At 31.4% G+C, this 21,168-nt stretch overlaps 1 protein-coding gene across 1 annotated transcript; it reads left to right on the top strand.

Annotated features, from left to right (window-relative positions):
- Positions 1 to 5: 5 nt before the first annotated feature.
- On the top strand, positions 6 to 19,813 carry Smp_004190 (putative cationic amino acid transporter; the record flags this gene model as incomplete). Its single annotated transcript, XM_018795977.1, has 8 exons — positions 6 to 141; positions 182 to 333; positions 5,434 to 5,615; positions 11,326 to 11,959; positions 12,897 to 13,097; positions 16,414 to 16,761; positions 18,576 to 18,684; positions 19,632 to 19,813. 8 exons carry the CDS (start codon positions 6 to 8, stop codon positions 19,811 to 19,813), a joined length of 1,944 nt encoding a protein of 647 aa, XP_018650235.1.
- Positions 19,814 to 21,168: the final 1,355 nt, after the last annotated feature.

The following is a 21,168-nucleotide window of genomic DNA, read 5'->3' as shown; positions in this document are numbered from 1 at the left end:
TTTTGATGACAGAAACTGCAAAGTCTCACCTGAAAAGAGTATGGGAGTCTATGAAAAGATCTCGCCGATTTGATCGTGACAACTTAGATACTCCATTGAAGAGATGTCTTACAGCTTTCGACCTTACCCTTTTGGGTATAGGTAATAAAATTGACTTTTACTTCATATTTCTTGTTCTCAGGAAATATGGCAGGAGCTGGCATTTACGTCCTAACTGGTACAGTAATCCGTGATAAATCTGGACCGTCTACATTCTTGTCATATTTAGTTGCTGGTATAACAGCTTTCTTAAACGCTTTGTGTTATGCTGAGCTTGGTTCACGAATACCAAAGGTAATTCTAATGTATTTTCTGTTAAGTTGTTTCCAATTTATTATTCTAGTAGGAACTAGTTTATAAGGCTTTTATTAGTCGTGTTTATTTGAAAACTTAGTGTCTTTCTTCGCAACGTAAACCAACACAAATATCTAAATCTGGCACTAACATAGATAAAATATTTATCCAATAAATAAACGTTTTGAAAATAATTATTAGTCTTTGGAAACGCTGCTTTTCATTTCATTGAATTGTATTTAAATATTTAGGACATCTGTAATATTTCCATTGTTTTCCCAAGGTTGCAGTTAATACTTGCACGGTAGTTAGTCAAATTTATGATAGATGAATACTAGAGCAAATAGGTTTGTTTTAATTATTAGCATTTCACCTATCCACTTTAATCGAGTAAAATTACTGATTTTCTTCGGTGTAATATTATCATAGATGTCATCTCCATTATATTACTTTACAAAACCATTTAGTTTTCAGTAATTTTGCTGCACTGGTATCTATACTGTCATATACTCAATAATGCCATCAGTTTTAACTGCGACTATCCATTTAGTGGAAATACCTTAGTTGCTTAAAATCACAATATCCAAAAATATATAAAACATGTCGATGAATCAAAACCTCATTTTATTTCATGTGCGTTATATTCTCAGTACAGCCTCATAACGAATATAAAGATTTCTTCGTTTATTTAAATGTAACAATGACAAACTTTGCATTGTTTGTAATTGTAAAAATAAAATACACTTAAGATCCTCGATAACTTGTAGAACAACAATGCAGAACCCTAAAGCAATTTGTAAAACCACATTGAAACTAGTAATTGTGTAATCGATAGTTCTCATGATAATTTCTAATACAGTTGATTTTTCTAGTAAGTAGTTTGGTATCATTGATAACGGAATCCATACAAGGGAGTCACTTTATAACTATGCTTGATTTTGATTAAATAACCTTGGATCGGATCAAATCTCTCTCTAGTGAATTCATAATATACCCCGTATGAAATGCGAATGTATTGGTTAAGAACTTTCAAAATATCAATGACGTTTTGTGTTGCTGAGTTCTAATGTGGAGTAAAATGATAGTTCATTACTTTCTGGTTTTCAGAACTTTTATCCGTGATTAAAACAACATTCAGCAACTCAAAGAAAGTTGTAATTTAATCTGAAGTAGTCATATATAAGTTGCTATAAGCTGACGAGTAAAATTTAGTGACCGAAATTCCACAAGGGTGATGATTAAGACAGCGACATCAATCTCTGATTTCTTTTCGTATTAACATGAGTTTGATTTATAGTTGTGAGTTTTGGTATTATCTATTGTGTTTTAAAAATAACGCTGAAGTAAACTGCTCATATGGTAGTAAAATTGCATGGCAATTGTGGGTATATAAAGTAGATATTCGTCATCGATCATACATCCAAGTATTAAAACAACACGTCAATTTTTTATGTCTTCCACTTGAGCCCTTACAGATGATAGATTTTTCGAAGATGACAATCTATGGGCTAAAGTGTTCACCAAATGAATACAGTTTGGCAGTTTTGGATATATTCCCTCATTACACAATTTATTAATCATACTTTCAGAACTCAGCTTTAAAAATAGGGGGTAACTTGGGTTTGGGCCTTTCTCAAATTTTATTTATCCGAATTAAGAATTGTGTTTGTTGTTCAAGTATTCGAAAAACAAATATTGTTATTACTACTGTTTATCCAAGATGTCATGAAAAAGACAATATTTATATAGCAAACAAGAAACAACTATTTAACAACATAATTCATGAAATGTGATAAATTATTTTTAATCCTAATGACGATTTAGATCATTTGAACAAATCAATAGATAAATCCTAGTCTTATTCATATCACAGTAGGAATCGAATATGAGATTACATTAATGATAGATGGGATGAAATCCAAATAAGCATGCAACTAATAATCAATATTATTTTACTAACTAGTTACATTAATTTCAATCAAAATAAATGTTCCTTCAGGTTTTCGCTAGATTCAAACGCGAATACTAATTCTCAAATCAATAATTTGAAACCTCAAGTAATTAAGGTTTAATCGATAAATTCATTTACATATTAGCTTATAAATCTGAGGCCAGGGAGCAGATTCATTCATTATACAGTTTAGAATTTACCTGCATACTATCATGTTTTTTTCAAAAATACTTGTTGAACGTGGCCTAACTTTTTTCACAATAAGTTTGTGTTTCGAGCTGCTATATTGTTTTTTCTGTTTCAAAAAACTGTCTAATTTACATGCTAATCTATTCATTTTTACATTCACATTACATTCTGCATGTAAGCAATATATGGATTTAATTACAAATTCAAAATACATATTGAGATAGGATCTGACATTACTGAAAAAATTGATAGTGTTTCCAATCGTTATTGCGTTGTAACTCAACCGATATACCAATCTAATCGTAAACTTCGTAACAGGTTATACCCACAATCATTCCTCAGAGTCAAATTAACTTCATAAATGTAACTCAACAACCCTTAGTGCTATTACAGTATTCCGTTGTAAGACGAAGCCTATTTTTGTGCAAAGCACACCTTTCTTTAATACTTATTGTTTTAAGCTGTTGATTGTTTCATATTTGAAGTATTCGGAATGATCATGTGTGCAAATGGAGGTATAAAATTTGTTAAACAGAAGTTATCCCTAATGTGTACTGCCGTTAATAAAACGATCCGAGCCATATAATCATCTTTCCAAACGTTTTGATACTGGTCTACTGAATTCCTGTACACACTAGATACGTAAAAGGCTATTAAATGAGACCCTGATTTGTTCTTTAATATATCTGATTCACGTTGCATACTTAACAGTTTCTTAAAAAATTATCTCACTTCATCATTTTTGATTACATCCTTCTACTTTGATTATGACAAAGATAATCATCATAGCGTCTTATTTTAACAACAATAACAGCAAACATTCTTAGCTCATTTATTATCTTTCTTTTTACTATCGTAAAACTCCAATGTGGCTCCAACAAATCCAGACCGGTAATTGTTTTTTATTTGACCTTGAACTATAAATAAACTAGTGAATTTGATGCCCATAAACATCATGACCACAAATTTAGTATTCTCTTCCCGTGTGTAACAAAAACAACCATTCATATCGTGTGTATATTTATTTCTATATTTTTCATCATACAATATGAAGTAAATAATCATCATATAAGCCGAGACTTTGTAAATTCTGGTTCATTACCAATTTGATAAAACTGTTAGCATTGTATGGCGAAAAATCAGGAAAAACAATTCTGCTTTGTTATTCATGTACAGGAAAATACAAATTTCAAATAATAATGAATAACATTTGCCCAATGCCCAGTTTTTCAAACCATTAAATCTAAATGTGATTTGAACACAGCAAACAATCATATTATTTGTTTTTTATTTGTTATTATTTCCATTAATGAATACTACATGCAAGTCAGTTAGCCATAAGCAATGTAGAACATGTAAAAGGATTATTGAACTAGCTTATAATATTTGATAAATAATTTTCATTTCAGTGTGAGGCTGTAGAAATTGTTGAACTTCATTGAAATCATGAAAATATCTAAGTCAGACCACCATTAAAACCTGGAAGAACTGGACGCTTATTTCGCCCTATTATGGGGCTACTCAGGGTTACACATCCATGCCCTCACAAACGGGAAACGAAACCAAGACCTTCGTTCTCGTGAGCGAACGCCTAAACTCTAGACCATTGGTTCGCCGTGTAGTTGTGCTCAAGTCTGACACACACCCGTCCATGATTTCGGTTAAATTCAACAACCTCCACATCTCTACTGACGACTATCGTCTGCTTGCTAATGACAAGCTTTTGCGTGCAGGTGCGAGTCTTGAATTTTAGATGCATGATGATAAAACGGATCAGAACAAGTCAAACGCTTTGCTGGTCCTTTGTTCTGGATAAGTTTTTTTTCAACTGTATTAAACGTGTGACAGAAACTGTCTCTAAGTTTACTATTAACTTTTAGCTTATAAAATCTAGTTCAGTCAAGTGCATAAGTTTTTTTATATGCTCCTGATACAATCTGAACATATTGGTCTTTCAACGTGATGCTGTTATTTCCTACACTCTTAATATCTCCTTGAAAGCTCTCATCAAGTATGGAAGGTGTTTGTATACAAGAAAAGTAACACTACAGTTAGATCTAAACAGGCCTAATAACCGTCACTATTATAAAATGTAACGAGCAACAAATGTTTATAATACACTACATTTTTCTTCGAGTCTGGGAAATAAATTTCACTGGACAAACAATTTTTCCACCAAATAAAACACTATTCAGCTTTCTTGTATTTCTATGAATTATATTGATTGGTTTTTGTACTTAGGACATTCAATGTGAATAATATTAAGCTCTGCGTAGATTGCATATTTTTTATGGATATATGACATTACCATTCACCGTAGAAAACAAAGAAAGAAGATTTCTATTGACTGATTAATAGAATTTTTGAAATTCTACATGCATTTAATCGAACTTATATAAGGAGGTTAATAAAATGATTGAGAAAAATATTATGATCGAAAGAAGTTAAACTGGGTTACGATCTGAACTTCGTTGAACTTTGTTGTTTCAAATTAGAAGTATTCATTGAACTAATGATATATTGAAGAATAACACTTTCGTCTTTTGTTTTCAGTGTCAAGTTAAAAATCTATCCGAAAAGTCACATTCTGAGCCTTAGGTATTCTTCACCATTTTTAAAAAGTTAATATTTTACAATGAACCAAACAGAAATTCTTTTAAAAATAATTAAAAATGACTTCCAGTGAAAATGTCATTTTTCAAACCTCATAATGCATTAAGTAAAACACTGAAGAAGCAATAAATTAATCAATTGTGTAAACTGTGACTAAAAGTTTGACTGAGTTTCAATACCCATTTTTGTTTATCATGCTCATAATTTGCCAAGTTTTTGGAAATCGATTTCTTAACTTAAAAAAATCGATTATGAAATTACTTATAACTGGTATTTCAATGATTCTCCATATTTCATTTTGATTTACTAACAAATCACTTGTTATTTTCGTTTTCTTACTTTCATAGTCAGGATCTGCATACACCTATACATATGTGGCAAGCGGAGAGTTCTTAGCATTTATTGTTGGATGGTCAATGATATTAGAATACGTTTTGTCTGTATCAAGTGTTGCACGTGGTTGGAGTGGGACAGTAGACGCCATGTCACAACATGCTATTAGTAACGGAACGAAAAATACTATTGGCAGGTAAAATGTTTTTATGTATGTTGTATTTTCCGTTGTATCTAAGTTAATAATCATCAACTCTAATAACTTCTTAAATACTCTAACTTTTTTAGGTAATAGTTTCATCATTTAATTTTAAATAAAGCAGAAGTACTAACATTTCCTGAAGAAGTTGAATTCATTATATTTCGAGACGTTTTGTCAGCTTCAAATGATTTAGTTAATTGATTGAAATAATGTTAATTTAAGTTTTATTTCAACTGTAAATAAATATCCGCATTACATCTATTAAAAATCAGGGAAATTCCATATTTATGTAATTCTTGGCTGTTTTGGAGACACTGAAAAAACTCCCATAACTCACAAATTCGTATTGGTGGGCAAATTTTTATGTTCACTAGCGTTTATCAGCTAGAGAAGCTCCCATAAAGCTCTTTGAGTCACCACTCATTCTTCATAGAACTGGATGGTAAACAATGTAATTTTACTTAGTCTACGTTACCGATTGAATTCCACTCGTCAGTCTTTAGCTGTTAACATTGAATTACCTGACGTTGTTTCAAAGTAGATGACTGCAGATTAGTCTCAGAGTGCTTAATGGTTGGTTGATCGTCTACTAATTGTGAGTGCAGTATTACTGAAGATCTTTTATTGTTAATAAATTGTTTCGCCAAGCTTTCAATACGTAATATTTTTAAATTTCCCAAAGGTATGCATCTGTGACTTGTTTTAAGGATGAAATAGCTCTCTAATTTCCGATGGTATAATCAGAAAAAAGAGTGTCTAGAAATTATGATGTAGTCGGGCAATGTATTTTGTACAGACTTATTGCATATTGACTTGTCTTGGGATCTTTTATCCAAACCAAGAAAGGTCAAAAAGATAAGAAAAGATAATTGAAAATGCGAAAAAATGTCTAGGAAATGATTGATATCATGCACGTTTTCACATCATTGCTGGTTTTAAAATTTAATACATTTCAAAATTCTTTAGCAGTATTGACCTTCAATAAAAACAGCTTTCAACTTTGATGAATATTTACTATACATTACTATTTTTGCTCCATTATAGTTTATAACTGAAGCTTTCGTTTCAATTTTCAGTCCTGTGCAAAACACTTAGACGAGGTCTCTGAAAATTTCATTTTATCTCATCTCATTTTATTGCAATTAACAGATTTTTTTGTCTTCTATTATTGAAACGTAGCAAGCTCATTACGACTAACGGAATTTGACATACTAAGATAAATCTAAAGTGTATGCTATAACATAATAATGACATTAATAACTTAGACGTCAAAATAATGAATTACACCATAATCATGTTTATTATCATCTGATTACTGGGATAATATTTACCGGATTAACGAATTATCATAACCATCCTTTAGGTAACATATTATTAATGATAACTTTATTCCTTCACTATTAATAAATAGCTGTTCAAACACTTGGTAAACTGCAAGTTTTTGATCCCATGACTAGCGTTAATCAAATTTTATCAGAATTCAATAATTGAAAAGTTTCAGTAATTTGAAATTGTCTCTTCATTTATAACTTGGTAAATTATAATGGATTAACAGAAAAGTAGATGCTGGAATTTCAGTAATAAAATAGGCAGCAAATAAAATATAAAAGACTTATAATTGTTACAAATTTTTATTGATTAATTTTTCGGGATAACTGAAAAAGTGAATATGTAACATGAAATCCATGATGGATTATTTTTTAGTTTAAATGTTTGACAGGAAAATCAATGTAAAATCAATCATAATTTTAAATCCATGGATCATCTCTTAGTTAGAAGACATGTCTTTTGAGTTATAGATTAGTTATTGAAAATGAAGCAAACACTTAGTGATTTTCAGTTACTTAATCACTAAGACTTATGGTTTTTAAATGAATTGAAGTTAAAAGATGCTTCACTCTGATTACATCAGGTGAAAATGATTGACGGTAAATTCGTAATACAACTAAACTTATCCCATAATATTTTTGTGACCTACATCTCCTTAGATTGGAATAAAAAAGTTTTAATAGGTAATTAGCATATTATAACTACAAAGCGTTAGTGGACAATGTTTATTGATTAAGGTGAAAATTGTGACTCAGCATCTAGACGTAACTGCATCCCAATGTTGGTATTCAATCTGGAACTCAAACCCAGTGATTTCCTTTTAAACGCCCATCTCATTATCCACTGAGCCACTACGTTCATGAAAGCATACGAAAGTTAAAATCATAATTTTGAATGAGTGACTCAACAGTAAAACTTTCTTTATAAGACCTGAAAGTTTCGGTTTTAACTTAGCTTCAAGGAATTATGTTGAACTGTTTTAGATGAAACACATATTAAGAAGATAAATGAAAGTGATCTGTACTGGGACTGAAACTAAATGATATTGATCACTCACTTGAGCATACATCAGATACTCCATTGGTAACTCTGTTGCTTGTGATATTAGATAACATGAGTTCTAACCTCTATTCAACTAAATAGCATGATATCAACCGCTAGCACGTGACCTATTAGTACATAATTTTACCTGTTATATTTATCTATGAATTAATGCCCTGGTCTTCCTTCGTAATTACGTCAGTCTATTAGGGAAATATCTATTTGTATTGATTTTTCTGATAATTATTTGAATTTTCCTTCATCATTATTACTAACATTCTATTTAGTCTGTTACATATGTTTTCAAACCATTTCCAAATTGCTTGTTAAATCTCTACCCTAAATAACTCAATTCCTTCTTCAAGTTTATAAACTCCTCACAGTAGTTTAATAAGAATTCAGGATATCATATTTACTAATCAATAAATGTAAGTAGTAGATAGACATATCTATTAACTGAATAACCAATCACAATTGTACTATTTATTATTACTGTTTGAGGTAATGTTTTTGTTTGAACCTATCCGGATTTGTTCTCATCTTCTGTTGTTTAATTAATTGCTAGGTAAACCTTCTGATAATATTCTTCTTTTATTTCTCAACTTACAACAAGATTAGTTTTGTGAGATTGCGTATCAGTACCCACCTCTTAATGTGAAAACAAACTACTGAGTAAAGTTGGTAGTTTTAGAATGTGTTTACAAGAGATCAGAATAATCAAAATATAGAATAAATATCCTACTTGTTTTGGTTCGGCATTATAAGTGATATATTTTAACAATTACATCTTGTAAATCAGTTGGAGTTTTTTCTGAATTTATAGTTTTCCCTCTATTCTTTAGAATCAGTAATATCAATACAATAAAGTTTGCTTAAATTTGTAAATAATTAAAACATAATATATCTAGTACTAGTGTATATCTCCAAATAATGAGTGGTAAAGTTCCTTTAGTGAAAGGTCGTTTGTGATTCTCTTCAAATCTAAATAAATTAAATAGATTTATTAAGACAATCGTACCATAATCATGATCTCCTTAAAGCATGTTTCATTGCCGCTTTATAGACTCAAGCTTTCCTTTTTGGTAATGTCACATCGTAAACTTATGACAAAGGTGTGGCCAAAACAATGAACTTATCTCAAAAGGATCTTCTGTCGTTTGATATTTTATGTTTCCCTTGCTGTTGATTGCGGTAGAAATTAGTACTTGTCTGTTCAAACCCTAAGAAAATTCTAGTTCCCATAAGCAGAAATCATCACGTTAAGCTACAGTCTACGTGAATTCAGACGAAATAATTCTAAAATATTTTCATTTTTCCGCTTTAAAAAGTCCCTTCTGTAAACTAAGTATTAATTATAATTATCACTAATACGTACTTAAGTTTGTTTTAGTAATCTGAGGTGTTTCAGTGGTTACGTTCTGAGTAAACATCAGAGCTTGAATAGCCGACTGGTATTACCATCTATATAATACGGTAACCTATGAAGTTTCCAGCTCAACTAATACAGCCTTCGGGGTAGATTCTTTGAAGTTTTCGACATTAATATGATATTAGACTAGAGGTGCATAAATGTATGTGCATTTAATGATAAATATTTGTAGTTCAGCTTATACTTAGATTAAGTTATACGCTTAGTGTTTTTTGTTTACCTATTTACAACCAAACAAAAGACCAGTATATTTTAATCTCCGCTTCAAACCGTCGAATCACTTAACTAACATGTTTAAACAATATATAATGTAACAAATCTTAAGTTCGTTAGTATTTTTCATTTCCCATAGGATTTAAGTGAATATGGTCAAATTACTCATTATTTTTCAGATTTATAAGATTTTGAATTAACGTAGTGAAAAACAACATTAACATATTTCCAACACCTTTTCTCAAGTTCTGCGCCCTTATATACTGATGAATCTTTCCCCTGTGTCAATAATTGTTAATTTTTAAACATCAACTTTTAAAATAGTGTAACTCGTTGTTGTTTGAATTTATTTATTTTCGGGATTGTTTACTGCGTTATCTGCTAAAATTGTTTAGTATATTATCAGCAAAGAGGTTGGTGGCTAGCAGTGGAATCCAGGACACGCGTTTCGTCCTATTCGGGACACGTCACTTGGGTGTACCTGCATCCCAGAGTTGATGTTCACTCCGTAACTTGAACCCAGGACCTTTCGCTTCAAACGCCATCACGTTATCCACTTAGTTACTGAGTCCTGCTAGCCACATGTTTGTGCAAATGAATTTGTTCAGTATATTGTTTAGCGTGTTATCGAGTCATTTTTTCTAGCAAGCATATAATATTCCTTCATCAATATATATCAGTAATGAAGAGTGTTATTAGTTATTATTTGAAAAAGGAAAAGACCGGAATTTTGTTAAGGAAGGGTCACGCCGAAGCCATCTTCGTGGTTGTATCATACCATTAATTTTCTTTAACTGTTATATTAAAGTTACCCGACCATAGTGGATGGAAAACATATTATGATTTGCATTCATTTTCATTTCTCTTTAAAATCAATAGACTAAAATTTGGTGTACTTTTATACGGCTATTTTAATTAAATGTATGAGTTCACTAGGTTTTGATGTCGTACTACTAGAAAGGAACAAATGTATAACTTAGTGACTTAGTTATGTCTGTTAGTTTAATCAACTTAATCCAATAAGTTGCAAACTATATAAATCCATTATATTATTTGTTAATTGATGTCAAGTACTTTCTGCCTAGTTCAATGTATTGACTGTTGACTGTTGACCAGGTAAATAAATCATTTGTAACTATGCGTACAGTTTTGGATTTGGTCGTGCGAACCTATTGTCGATACCTGAATAAAATCACCTGCAATCTTATATCTTCTCCCCTTTAGTCGAGATATGTAAGTTAATTTTCAGTCATAGCAACCAGCAATTATCAATTTCCACACAAATTATAACTAGTGCTTATGGCACGCTTTTGTCCAGTTACACTAAATAATATTAATTATCTTTTCTGTACGTCACTTACGGTAATAACGAAGTCCTTTATTTATTACTTTGCAATTTTTAACTACTATCATGGGTCTTAATGAAAGTCACCGTTTAATGCATGCAGTCTAATGACTGTTGGTATCTTCTTATCAGTCACATTTAGTACTTTTTTGAAGTCTAAGCAACTTGTGAGCTTTTCTTAACTCTAAGGCTACCTTTAAAATTATAATCATAAAACTATTACTAGTTGGATGAGTGTATAGTCTGTGGAATATCGGTCCCATTGATAAACATTTGTACTCATTTGATATAACCTTATCCCGATGTACTAGTATATCTTCCTTCTTCTTACTTTCGATATATTTTAGTTTTCCATCGAATGTGGAATTTCTTGGCGACTATCCAGATTTTATTGGAGCTCTTTTAATAATTATACTTGGTTTAGTATTATTCCGGGGACCAAAGCTTTCAGCGATATTAAATACTATAATAACAATGCTAAACTTAGTGGTAATTATTTTGGCCACTTGTGTTATGTTTGCACGGCCGAATGAGCATAGTTCAGAATTCGCACCGGCTTCTCATGGAGGTTTATTTCCATATGGATTCGGTGGTATGATTGGTGGAGCTGGAACATGTTTTTATGCATTTATTGGCTTTGATGCTATAACGGTTAGCAGTGAAGAAGCATTAAATCCTAAAAGATCAATGCCAATTGCTACTGGTGTATCAGTCGGTGTAGTCACACTTTTATTTTTATTGGCTAGCTTGGCTTTGACACTTTTTGTACCATGGTGGACAGTTGACCGACAGGCTGCTTTTACAGCTGCTTTTCATGTTCGCAATTATGAATGGGCTACATATATAACAGGAGTTGGCTCATTGCTTGGATTAAGTGCCAGTTTATTTACAAGTATGTATGCAATGCCAAGAGTAGTGTATGCTATGGCAAGTGATGGTTTATTGCCTGAATTTCTAGGCTACCTATTACCATCTACACAAGTAAGTCTAAAACATTCAACAAAGTAGATTGACTTCGTGTAATCAAATGTTTAGATGGTACATTTTTAAAATGTATGGGTAACAGATCTTCCGAACTTTCCTATATTTTATTTACCAACTGAATAACGTAGAGAGTACTTTTGGTTAACGATGTATATTATCATATTTCATTTTAATAGCCACGGAGTTATGGAAAGATAAAAATGATTTCTCATTTATTTTAAGCAGCTAAAGATTGAAAATTTATTTTCCTGTGATTAAAAGTTTACTAGAATATTTTTGCATCTTTCTTTAAAAGTCAAGTGAATCATTTTGTGGGATAAAAAGTTTTCCAGATCAGATGAGTTCATAAGATGAAACAAGTTACTTAATTATTGCTTGTTTTCAGTGATAATTTTAAATCATACGATTGATATCGGGTTTAGTAGTTCTACGCCGTCGATAGTAAGTAATACTAACCATGGTGCGCTTGCCAAAGGGATTAACACGGAAGGATAATCTTCCTTATCTTTTGTTGTATGTACAGGAGCCAGTCAACATATAATTTTGTCTATAATCGAGGTGGCCGTATATTTTATAGGACAATTCCACTTTCTTGAAGTTTCGAAAAGCTTTTTTCACAAAATCATTGATCAGTATTATTATCTGTGAATTATCAACTAATGTAGTCGAGATTTGAGAGTGCCAGTTTATAAATCTGTCTTCAAATACTCCAAAATGTAATGTGTGTTGTACAAAAAGCTGTAAGTATAAAATTAATAGTATTTTGAATTTGAAATTCTAACCAAAGTTCTAACCGTCAAATTAAAAGTAAAACAGGTTTTTGCTAAGTAGTATCAATTAATATAGGCTCAATTTATTCGACCATTTCTGTTGGTTATTTTTCGTAAGAGGCAGTGTAACGCTTATCAACTAGTCTTTTTTATTTTGCTTCCAGGTACCAGTCGTTGCATTAAGTTTATTTGGAATATTCGCTGCAATACTGACTCTTTTATGCGATATTCATTTATTAGCTGACTTTTTAAGCATTGGAACACTAATCGCCTATACAATTGTCTCAATGAATGTATGTATTCTGCGTTATTGTCAACCGCAACTATATTCTGGTCAATGGAATGAATTAGAATCCCATGAAGAGGTAATTTTCATCTTGATGTTTTTTCTTCAAATAAGTTATGTTTACATAAATTATTTGATTTGAAGAAAACTTTGTTTTTCTCAGTTGTTAACAGATTATAACTACCAGCTTGAGTCATTGAAGGTCATGTATAGCGATCAGAAGCTCTTATTCCTAATAAACTATTAGGAATAGCTCTGAAGAACTTATTGGCTTTCTACGTCATGGAAACACTAAACTTCCACGCATAGAAAAATATTTCTTGGGATATTGTTAATTTCAAATTGAGTGTTCAGAACGTTGATAACTTGAAAATAAATCAATTTAGTTAAACCGACTATCTAAAACGACTCGAAGACTTCATTTCCAATGATTTGAGCCAAAAATCCCTTGCAAAATAAAAGTTGAACACTTTATTAATGCTTACTTTTTGGTGTTGAGGTCAACCTATGGAGTTTTGATGATTCACTAATTATCCCAAATGTTTTGGATATTTTAATAAGCAAATGATAGAAAATGGAGATATTCAAACTAAGTTTGGGAGTTTTGATGTTATTTAGGTATATCTTTAAACAATAGCTAATAATTGAATTGCCGACTGCTAAGTGTATTTCTTCCGAATAATAAATTACCACAATCTTCGACTTTGACTTATTCTTTTGCCATACAGATTCAATTACACTATCTTACTAACAGTACCAAATCATATTATATCTGTAATATTCTGTACTTTTTTCTTGCTCACTCTTGATTTACGCCTTAGTTTATAGCTTTCAATCGAAATCCTGATTACAGACATTTCCACATTTCACTTTCAACTACTAGTAAGTAGTATGAATGTTTCACAAAAATAAGGCGAAATTCTTATTTTCGTGATCTGTAATTCAATAGCTGAACTCATGAGTCGATTTAAGCTAGACCACAATGGGAAACCTACAATCTCCACAAACCCCCATTTCTTGAACTGTTTCTAAAACAAAGATGAATGGGGGCTAGCAGTGGAATCCAGGATGCGCGTTTCATCCTACTTGGGACTAGTCAGCTGGATGTACCTGCACCCCAGAGTTGTTGTTCACTCCGTAACTCGAACCCAGTACCGTTCGCTTCAAACGTCATCACCATCACGCTTCCTGATTCCCACTGCTAATCGCCATCCATTTTTGCTTATCATGCTTGTGACTTAAGGCAATTTCGAGGCGATACGCACAGGATGCATATATGCCAATAAGAGACTGATCAATTGCAGTCCTAAACTGAAGTAGGAAAATTCAAGTAAAACAATATAAAGTGAATTTGTTTTTAAAACATGAGAAACTTTTCAATCATTTACAGTTCGTTCATCAAAATAAAAATTCTTGCCCAACAAACGTTCTATGATAAATTTCTATGGTGTTTTAACTAATTTATGAGACATTGTCGACTGTAAGTTTGTATGTATTGATGACCATCTTTAAAATTATGGAATAGATTATCAACTTTTAGCAATTACTCTAAAAGTTATCCACACTACTCAGTTATAATTTTTCCAGGCTTAAACATAAAGGTACTTAAGTTTGAGTCTAGTTTGTCCAATAGCAAACAGGATCAGTAGAGTGATGTGTTCAAAACCACAAGTAAGAAATATTACTGATAAACAAAACTTGTTTCGTACTCGTATCAGAATTTACATGAAGAGAATCTGAAATCCATTTGCTCAGATAAGAAATTAAATGCCAGTGAATATTTACTTAAGTATGTAGCTCTTTAAAATCAGATTGCAATAGCTAAATAGTAGAAAAAAATGACATTCAGTCTTCAAATAATCTATATTTCAGTATTGTGAACTGCATTAAAAAAAATAAAACTGTTGTCCTCTGATTTAGGCTCTTTTGTCACTAGTTTGATTTAGTAAAAAAGAAGTCAAATTATCTTTCTGTTGTATCGTTTCAGATAACCAACTACTACTTCTTGTCTTTCAAATCTTTCTTGTTTCATTTGAAATTGTTATCAAAGCTACCCGTAAATGTAGTTCATACAACCGGAAGATACGTTCATTAAAACTAGAATGTTTATCTGATTCAGATTTCTTTAAAACTTCTATTTAAAACTCACGGTAGACTAGATAACTTAACAACTCTTGTAGAAAATACACTTTCATCCTATGTTCAATGTTAATAATCAATTCAACAGATTTTAAAGTTTCATTTGTAGAGGAAACTAAGATCTCATTATCAACTTGACAGTATGAGTTAAAAGTTTATTTCTTTACCGCCCACGACAAACTCAGTTGTATTGAATACAGTCTCGTGCTAGAGATTCTAGTATTTTCGCTAAATTCATCTCGTGAAATTTCTCTCTTTTAATATTTTAACAGACTTTTTATCATACTCTCTGAAAAAAAACCTTACTTACGTCTGCTACACCTCGTGGAGCATAGGCCACCGACCACGATTCTTCATCCAACTCTATCCTGGGCAGTCTTTTCCAGTTGTTTCCGAGTGGTGTTCATTCTTTTATTGTCTGCCTCCGATCCCCGGTGCAGTGTTCCTCATTCTTCGTCTTTTTCTTTTCTCTTCAGGATTCCAAGTTAGTGCTTGTCTCGTGATCTTGCTTAGACGACTGTTTATAAATACCTGTACTTTTTTTGATAATGGTCGTAGTAGTCCTCCAAGTTTCAGTTCCGTACAATAGAACTGTCTTGACGTTCGTATTGAAGATTCTAACTTTTATGTTAGCTGACAGTTGTTTTGAGAAAATACCCACTATTCGATAATACACTAATTTATCACTATTTATTTTTGTCTCTTGTTAAAATGTCAACCTAATAATATTATTTTATAAACCTATAGAAATGACTGACATGAATAATTCAATATTTCTTTCATACATTCTTTAAAAATTGATACAATAAGAATAAAATAATTCCGGATACAGTCATAAAATTCTCTTTAGTAATCAAATTAATCCTTATTATCTCATTTGTCCTTTCTATTCATCAAAATACTCACTGAGTGGTAAGGTACTTTTTATTTACTTTTATTATAGTAAATCCGAATTGAATATAATACTTGCTTCTAATCTGTTTTCTCCTGTTATGAAGCTAAACAATGTGGATTCGTCTAGACTTTCATCATAAAAAACACAACTATTAGGCTTTATGATGATCACATTTAGGTTTAAGCTTCCAGCTTACATTATTATAGGTGATCATCATTATTTCAATCTTCTCATAATGTAACATTATATTGGCCTCGTGGGTTTATTTACTTAGACTCTTGGCAATAGCCTAACTTGTTTAACTGATAATATATGTTTGTTAGTACAATAATAATAATAGTAACCCCGTTTTTGTTTACAGAATCTTAATTTTCCAACTGATGAACGTTTAAATAACGAAAAGGTTATACGTGAAACTAATGAAGCTGAATTGAACGAATGGCCACACTCCATTGGACGTTTGAAATCTGCCTTTCGTCACTTACCGATTCTTCGTGATTCAACACCCGGACGTGCACCTATTATTTCGCTGTTACTTTATACTATTTGCGCTTTCGGTCTAGCCAGTCTTCTTTTACCAGGAGCTCAGTACATTCAAGAAGCACGTTGGTGGGCAGTGGTGATATTTATTTTATTCCTAATAGGAGCGATTTTCTTCGTGGTTATTATGTTTCTACATGAACAGAACAAATCATTTGATAGCTTCAAGGTATTCACTTACGTTTACAATACTTAAAATATATGAATCTGCTAAACTTATGAATATATTAACATAACATTTAAATTAATATACTTAGATGTTACAACATCAATATCCATGAATCATATTTGTCCATAAAAGCTGTGAATGGGTAAATAGTAGATCGGTAATCAGTTGGTTATATACTTTCATGAGATGAAATACACCCATAGAAGTGCGATTACATGTAGGATGAGACTTTCGGAGCGTTAGATACAACTAAATATGTCCAATGATAATTGACAGACTTACTGTGGCTTATCTATAGTAGCCCTGTCAAATCTCTGTTTGATTTTTACAACTCTCAGGTGTAAAGAAAATCCATATTTTACCAAGTATAAACAAATGTACAGTTTCTTCAATTCATCTCTATTTCCTTAATAGTATGCCAGCCAACTATCTACTGTAAACTTGTCTTACTAGGAAATTGTAATTTATGAAACTGAAAAGTTATTTGTGGAATTTGTAAATGATAAGTAAATTCAGTTAAGTTTAATGTTCGACCCGAAAGAAACTATGTAATTTGTGTAAATATATACCAATCTGTAAAGAGGAATAGTGACAGATATTACATTTTCTACTATTCCTATCCATATTCTTATTTAATGTCTCACGTCAACTCCGCGCCCAAATATTGTGAAACTAATTTAGACGAAAGTTCCTATATATTTCTATCCATAACTTGAAATTATATTACAATAGACCCGACTCTCTTTAGCTTGAAATAATCCCTTGAAAGCTAAAATAACATAAAACTTATTGTGAATATTTAATTATTTAATATATTAAATACCAGAACTTTCTAAATTCAGGAAAATTCTGTACAACCCAAACAGACGATTTTTCGACTCATTTATTGCATAATCGAATTAATCTGTAGTTATTTGTAGTATATTCTGTCATGAATGGTGAATTTATGGCTGATACAACTTTCTTAATTTAAATTAAGTGATAAGCAAAATTATTTATGAAGGTTGTTTTTTTCTGAGTAACAAAATATATCACATTATCAGAAGGGGGTTTTGTGGAGATTTTTAGTAATCATATTGTTCTGACAGACACATGAATAGGTAAAATAATTTATATTTTGTTCAATCTCATTGAAAGTAAAGTTTTTGAAATACTTTATGCTTGTAAAATGTTTCGATCCATTCGATGAATTGACGTTGATGAGTAGCTTGATATTACTAAGTGTAAGCTAACCACAACGAAAACCAAGAAAACCATTCCGTATGAGCATACTGAGTCTTATTGATAAGAATTTACCGTAAAACATCTTAATTTTTACTTCATATAAATTTTGTATTTTATTGAGTAATTTTAAACAGTCGACACCTTAGTCTTAATCTCTTTAATGTTCAAATGGAAATTTCCCGACCGGTAAACAAAAATAATGATTCGGTACACACTACTATTTACTTCAGTAATTTTCTAAAGCACTTAATGCTTTCAAAAGTATCATTTGTTTAATAACTGCTGAATTTTAAATTGATAACAATTAACTACAGTTATCACATTTTTATTATTTCTGATTATAATAACTAGCAGACCGATATTGAAAACATCTCGGAATTTATTACTGATTAATACATAAGCTACTGAACTGTAAGTCAATAAAATAAGCATCATCTTATGAAATTAGTAGCTTACTAGGTTTGGTTAGAGCTTCTTACACTTTCAGGCACCAGTCAGTACAGAATAAACATTTCATTTTGAAAAAGATCATTATTAGCATAGTTTATAAGTCATCAGTAATTTCTTTATCTTGTTTCTTTGGAGTTCAGGTTCCATTTGTTCCTCTGATTCCATGTTTATGTGTTTTCCTGAATTTTTGTCTTATGGTAAAATTATCACCTATGACATGGGTTCGATTCATTATTTGGTTGGTTATCGGTAAGATATTCAAAGATGAGTATTTATCTTTATTTCTCTTTTAATGTATTTGTATATTAATATAGTTTATATAGAACATAAAATATACTAATGTGGTAGGGATAGTTTCAACTTTAAACTTGTTATTCTGCTCCAAAATTCTTCAAAGAAATAATCAAAATTACTGAAGATATTTATGGAGGTACCCTATCTAAAATAATGACTTGTTTACTTAAACTCATAACTAAAATTGGTAGAAGGGCAGGAAGATCCTTGGAAATTTCTGTTTAGTATTCAGCTAATTACCTTGGAAAATGGTCAGTCACTTGTCAGAAAGGTTCAGGACTTTTTGAAGACAAAATATTCACGTTATTCTTTAACCGTTTTTCCCAGTCGCAAAACTTATTCTGTTTCAATCAAACAAACACGGAAGTCAAACAAAAAATCAACACTGCTGATTATTAAGTAATGCCATTGAGTAAAAAAAATTCACTTTTCATTAAACTGCGATATACAAGCCTTTATTATTGTGTTAAATAAGAACTCAATACACTGAAATACTGAAGGATTCATTGTCAATTAATGTATTTGATCATATCTAGGATTCAAAGTATATTCACGCGCATTTGAACACAATCATGGATTTCTGTTCTTTCAAGCTGTGAATGCTTTAGATTATTAAGAATATTAAAATATGCCTAAATTTCGATACTGTTGGGTCAGACTATTTGAACATAAATCTTCCTAATATTCACCATAAAACCAGTTCAGACGTACAATATTCACAATCGAACAATAAGTCTACCAAACACTTCTACGAAAACGAACAATATTCAATATGTATCTGAATGAAAATAAGCATGGTGGCCCAAAACTTGTATATAAGTCAATCTCCTTAGCAAGCATTGCTATGTTATAAAAAATTACTCAGTTCATTGACTTTTTGTATTGTAAATTATTGTTCATAGGTTTGATAATTTATTTTGGATATGGATGGAGGCACAGCATTCATGCAAGTAATCCTGGAGAGTCAGGAAAATTAATTACAGTACCAAAAATGGGTAGTTTTGACGAAGATATCACAGGATCAGGTTTTGAACCGTATGAAAATGCAAATACATTTCAAAATTATGAACACAGACTGGAATGAGTCTTTGAGATTTTTCCGTGTCGTCTTGCTGTGTTTATATATATTTATACATGTGCAGTGATGTTTATTGTGATTATTTTTCTCCTTAATTCAATCGACAGTCAGATATCTTTGTTTTTGAGTTGAAAAGATTATGTTGTCTTTTACACCTGATGCATCGCACATTGACTTAATATTTATTTAAATATTGGTCTCCTTTTGACTCATTCTTTTGATTATGTTGTCTGTCTTGACCGAGTGATTTGTGAAATACTTGTCTTTCTGCTTTTGCTCTTTGTGTTCAAAATGAAAAAAGTTACGAATGTGTTGAATCGGTAACATGAAAAAACGATATTTTTAGAATAATTGATGGGATTAGTATTTCCAGAGTTTCCAGCACTGTGATTTCTTAATCCATTGTCTGTTGAGATGTTTAAGACATATCTACAGTGGAATTATTGATATATTTACCTATGGTACGAATATTTTGCAGTAGGTGTCGTTGCCAAGTAACTTAGTAACATGTTAGACACCTTCCCAGCAAGTGTTTGATAAAATTACGAAAATGTTCGGGATGATAACGTCATGTGACCTGACCTAGTAAGGTAGCTTGCTTTAGTTATTAACAACATTCACGTAAAAGGATTGCTTATTATGAGGGATGCTTAGCCATCCAGTTAGAGCTAAATCAAACAGAATAGTGAACTCCTAACAATCACAATAAGCAATTAGTCCCTTTGATAAATTTCGATAATGTAATAAGAAGACGAAGATGTGATATATTAGCGCAATACATTTCGAACAATCTGACCACACATATACTTGTTAAGAACATTTATATATAAAAATAAAAGGTCAACTAGACTGGGTAAGAGGAGACAAGGATAATAATAATAATAATAATAATGTGCAAACAATTTGAAGCCTAATCACTCTGGATAATAAGCTAATATTACCAAGGTAGGTTTAAGGTGAGAACAAACTGTTTTTGAATACACAAAGGGGGCTTGAATTTTCGTATGGCTAAGGCTTCAATAAACCTTAGTATACGCCCTTTTGCACTTCTATACAACACCACAAAAGCCGAGGCTAGATCAATCTTATGGCATGTTTCGATTTTATGCTTGGCAATAGAGGATGGTAGATGTTTATCCTCTACTCTTATTGGGTCATTTGATTCTATTTGTTTCTGCAACCATTTTGGTACATGTTCACACATCACGACTCAATCCCTAACTTGGAATCCGGAAGGGAAACGGAAAAGAGGAAGGCCAAAGAACACACTACGCCGGGAAATAGAAGCAGGTATGAAAAGAATGAATAGCAACTGGAAAGAACTGGAAAGGAAGGCTCAGGATAGAGTTGGATGGAGAATA

The sequence above is a fragment of the Schistosoma mansoni genome, chromosome 2, assembly GCF_000237925.1.
Source record: "Schistosoma mansoni strain Puerto Rico chromosome 2, complete genome".
Classification (NCBI taxonomy): domain Eukaryota; kingdom Metazoa; phylum Platyhelminthes; class Trematoda; order Strigeidida; family Schistosomatidae; genus Schistosoma; species Schistosoma mansoni.
The sequence above is the reverse complement of the archived record's forward strand: the minus strand, read 5'-3'. Positions and strand labels throughout refer to the sequence as shown.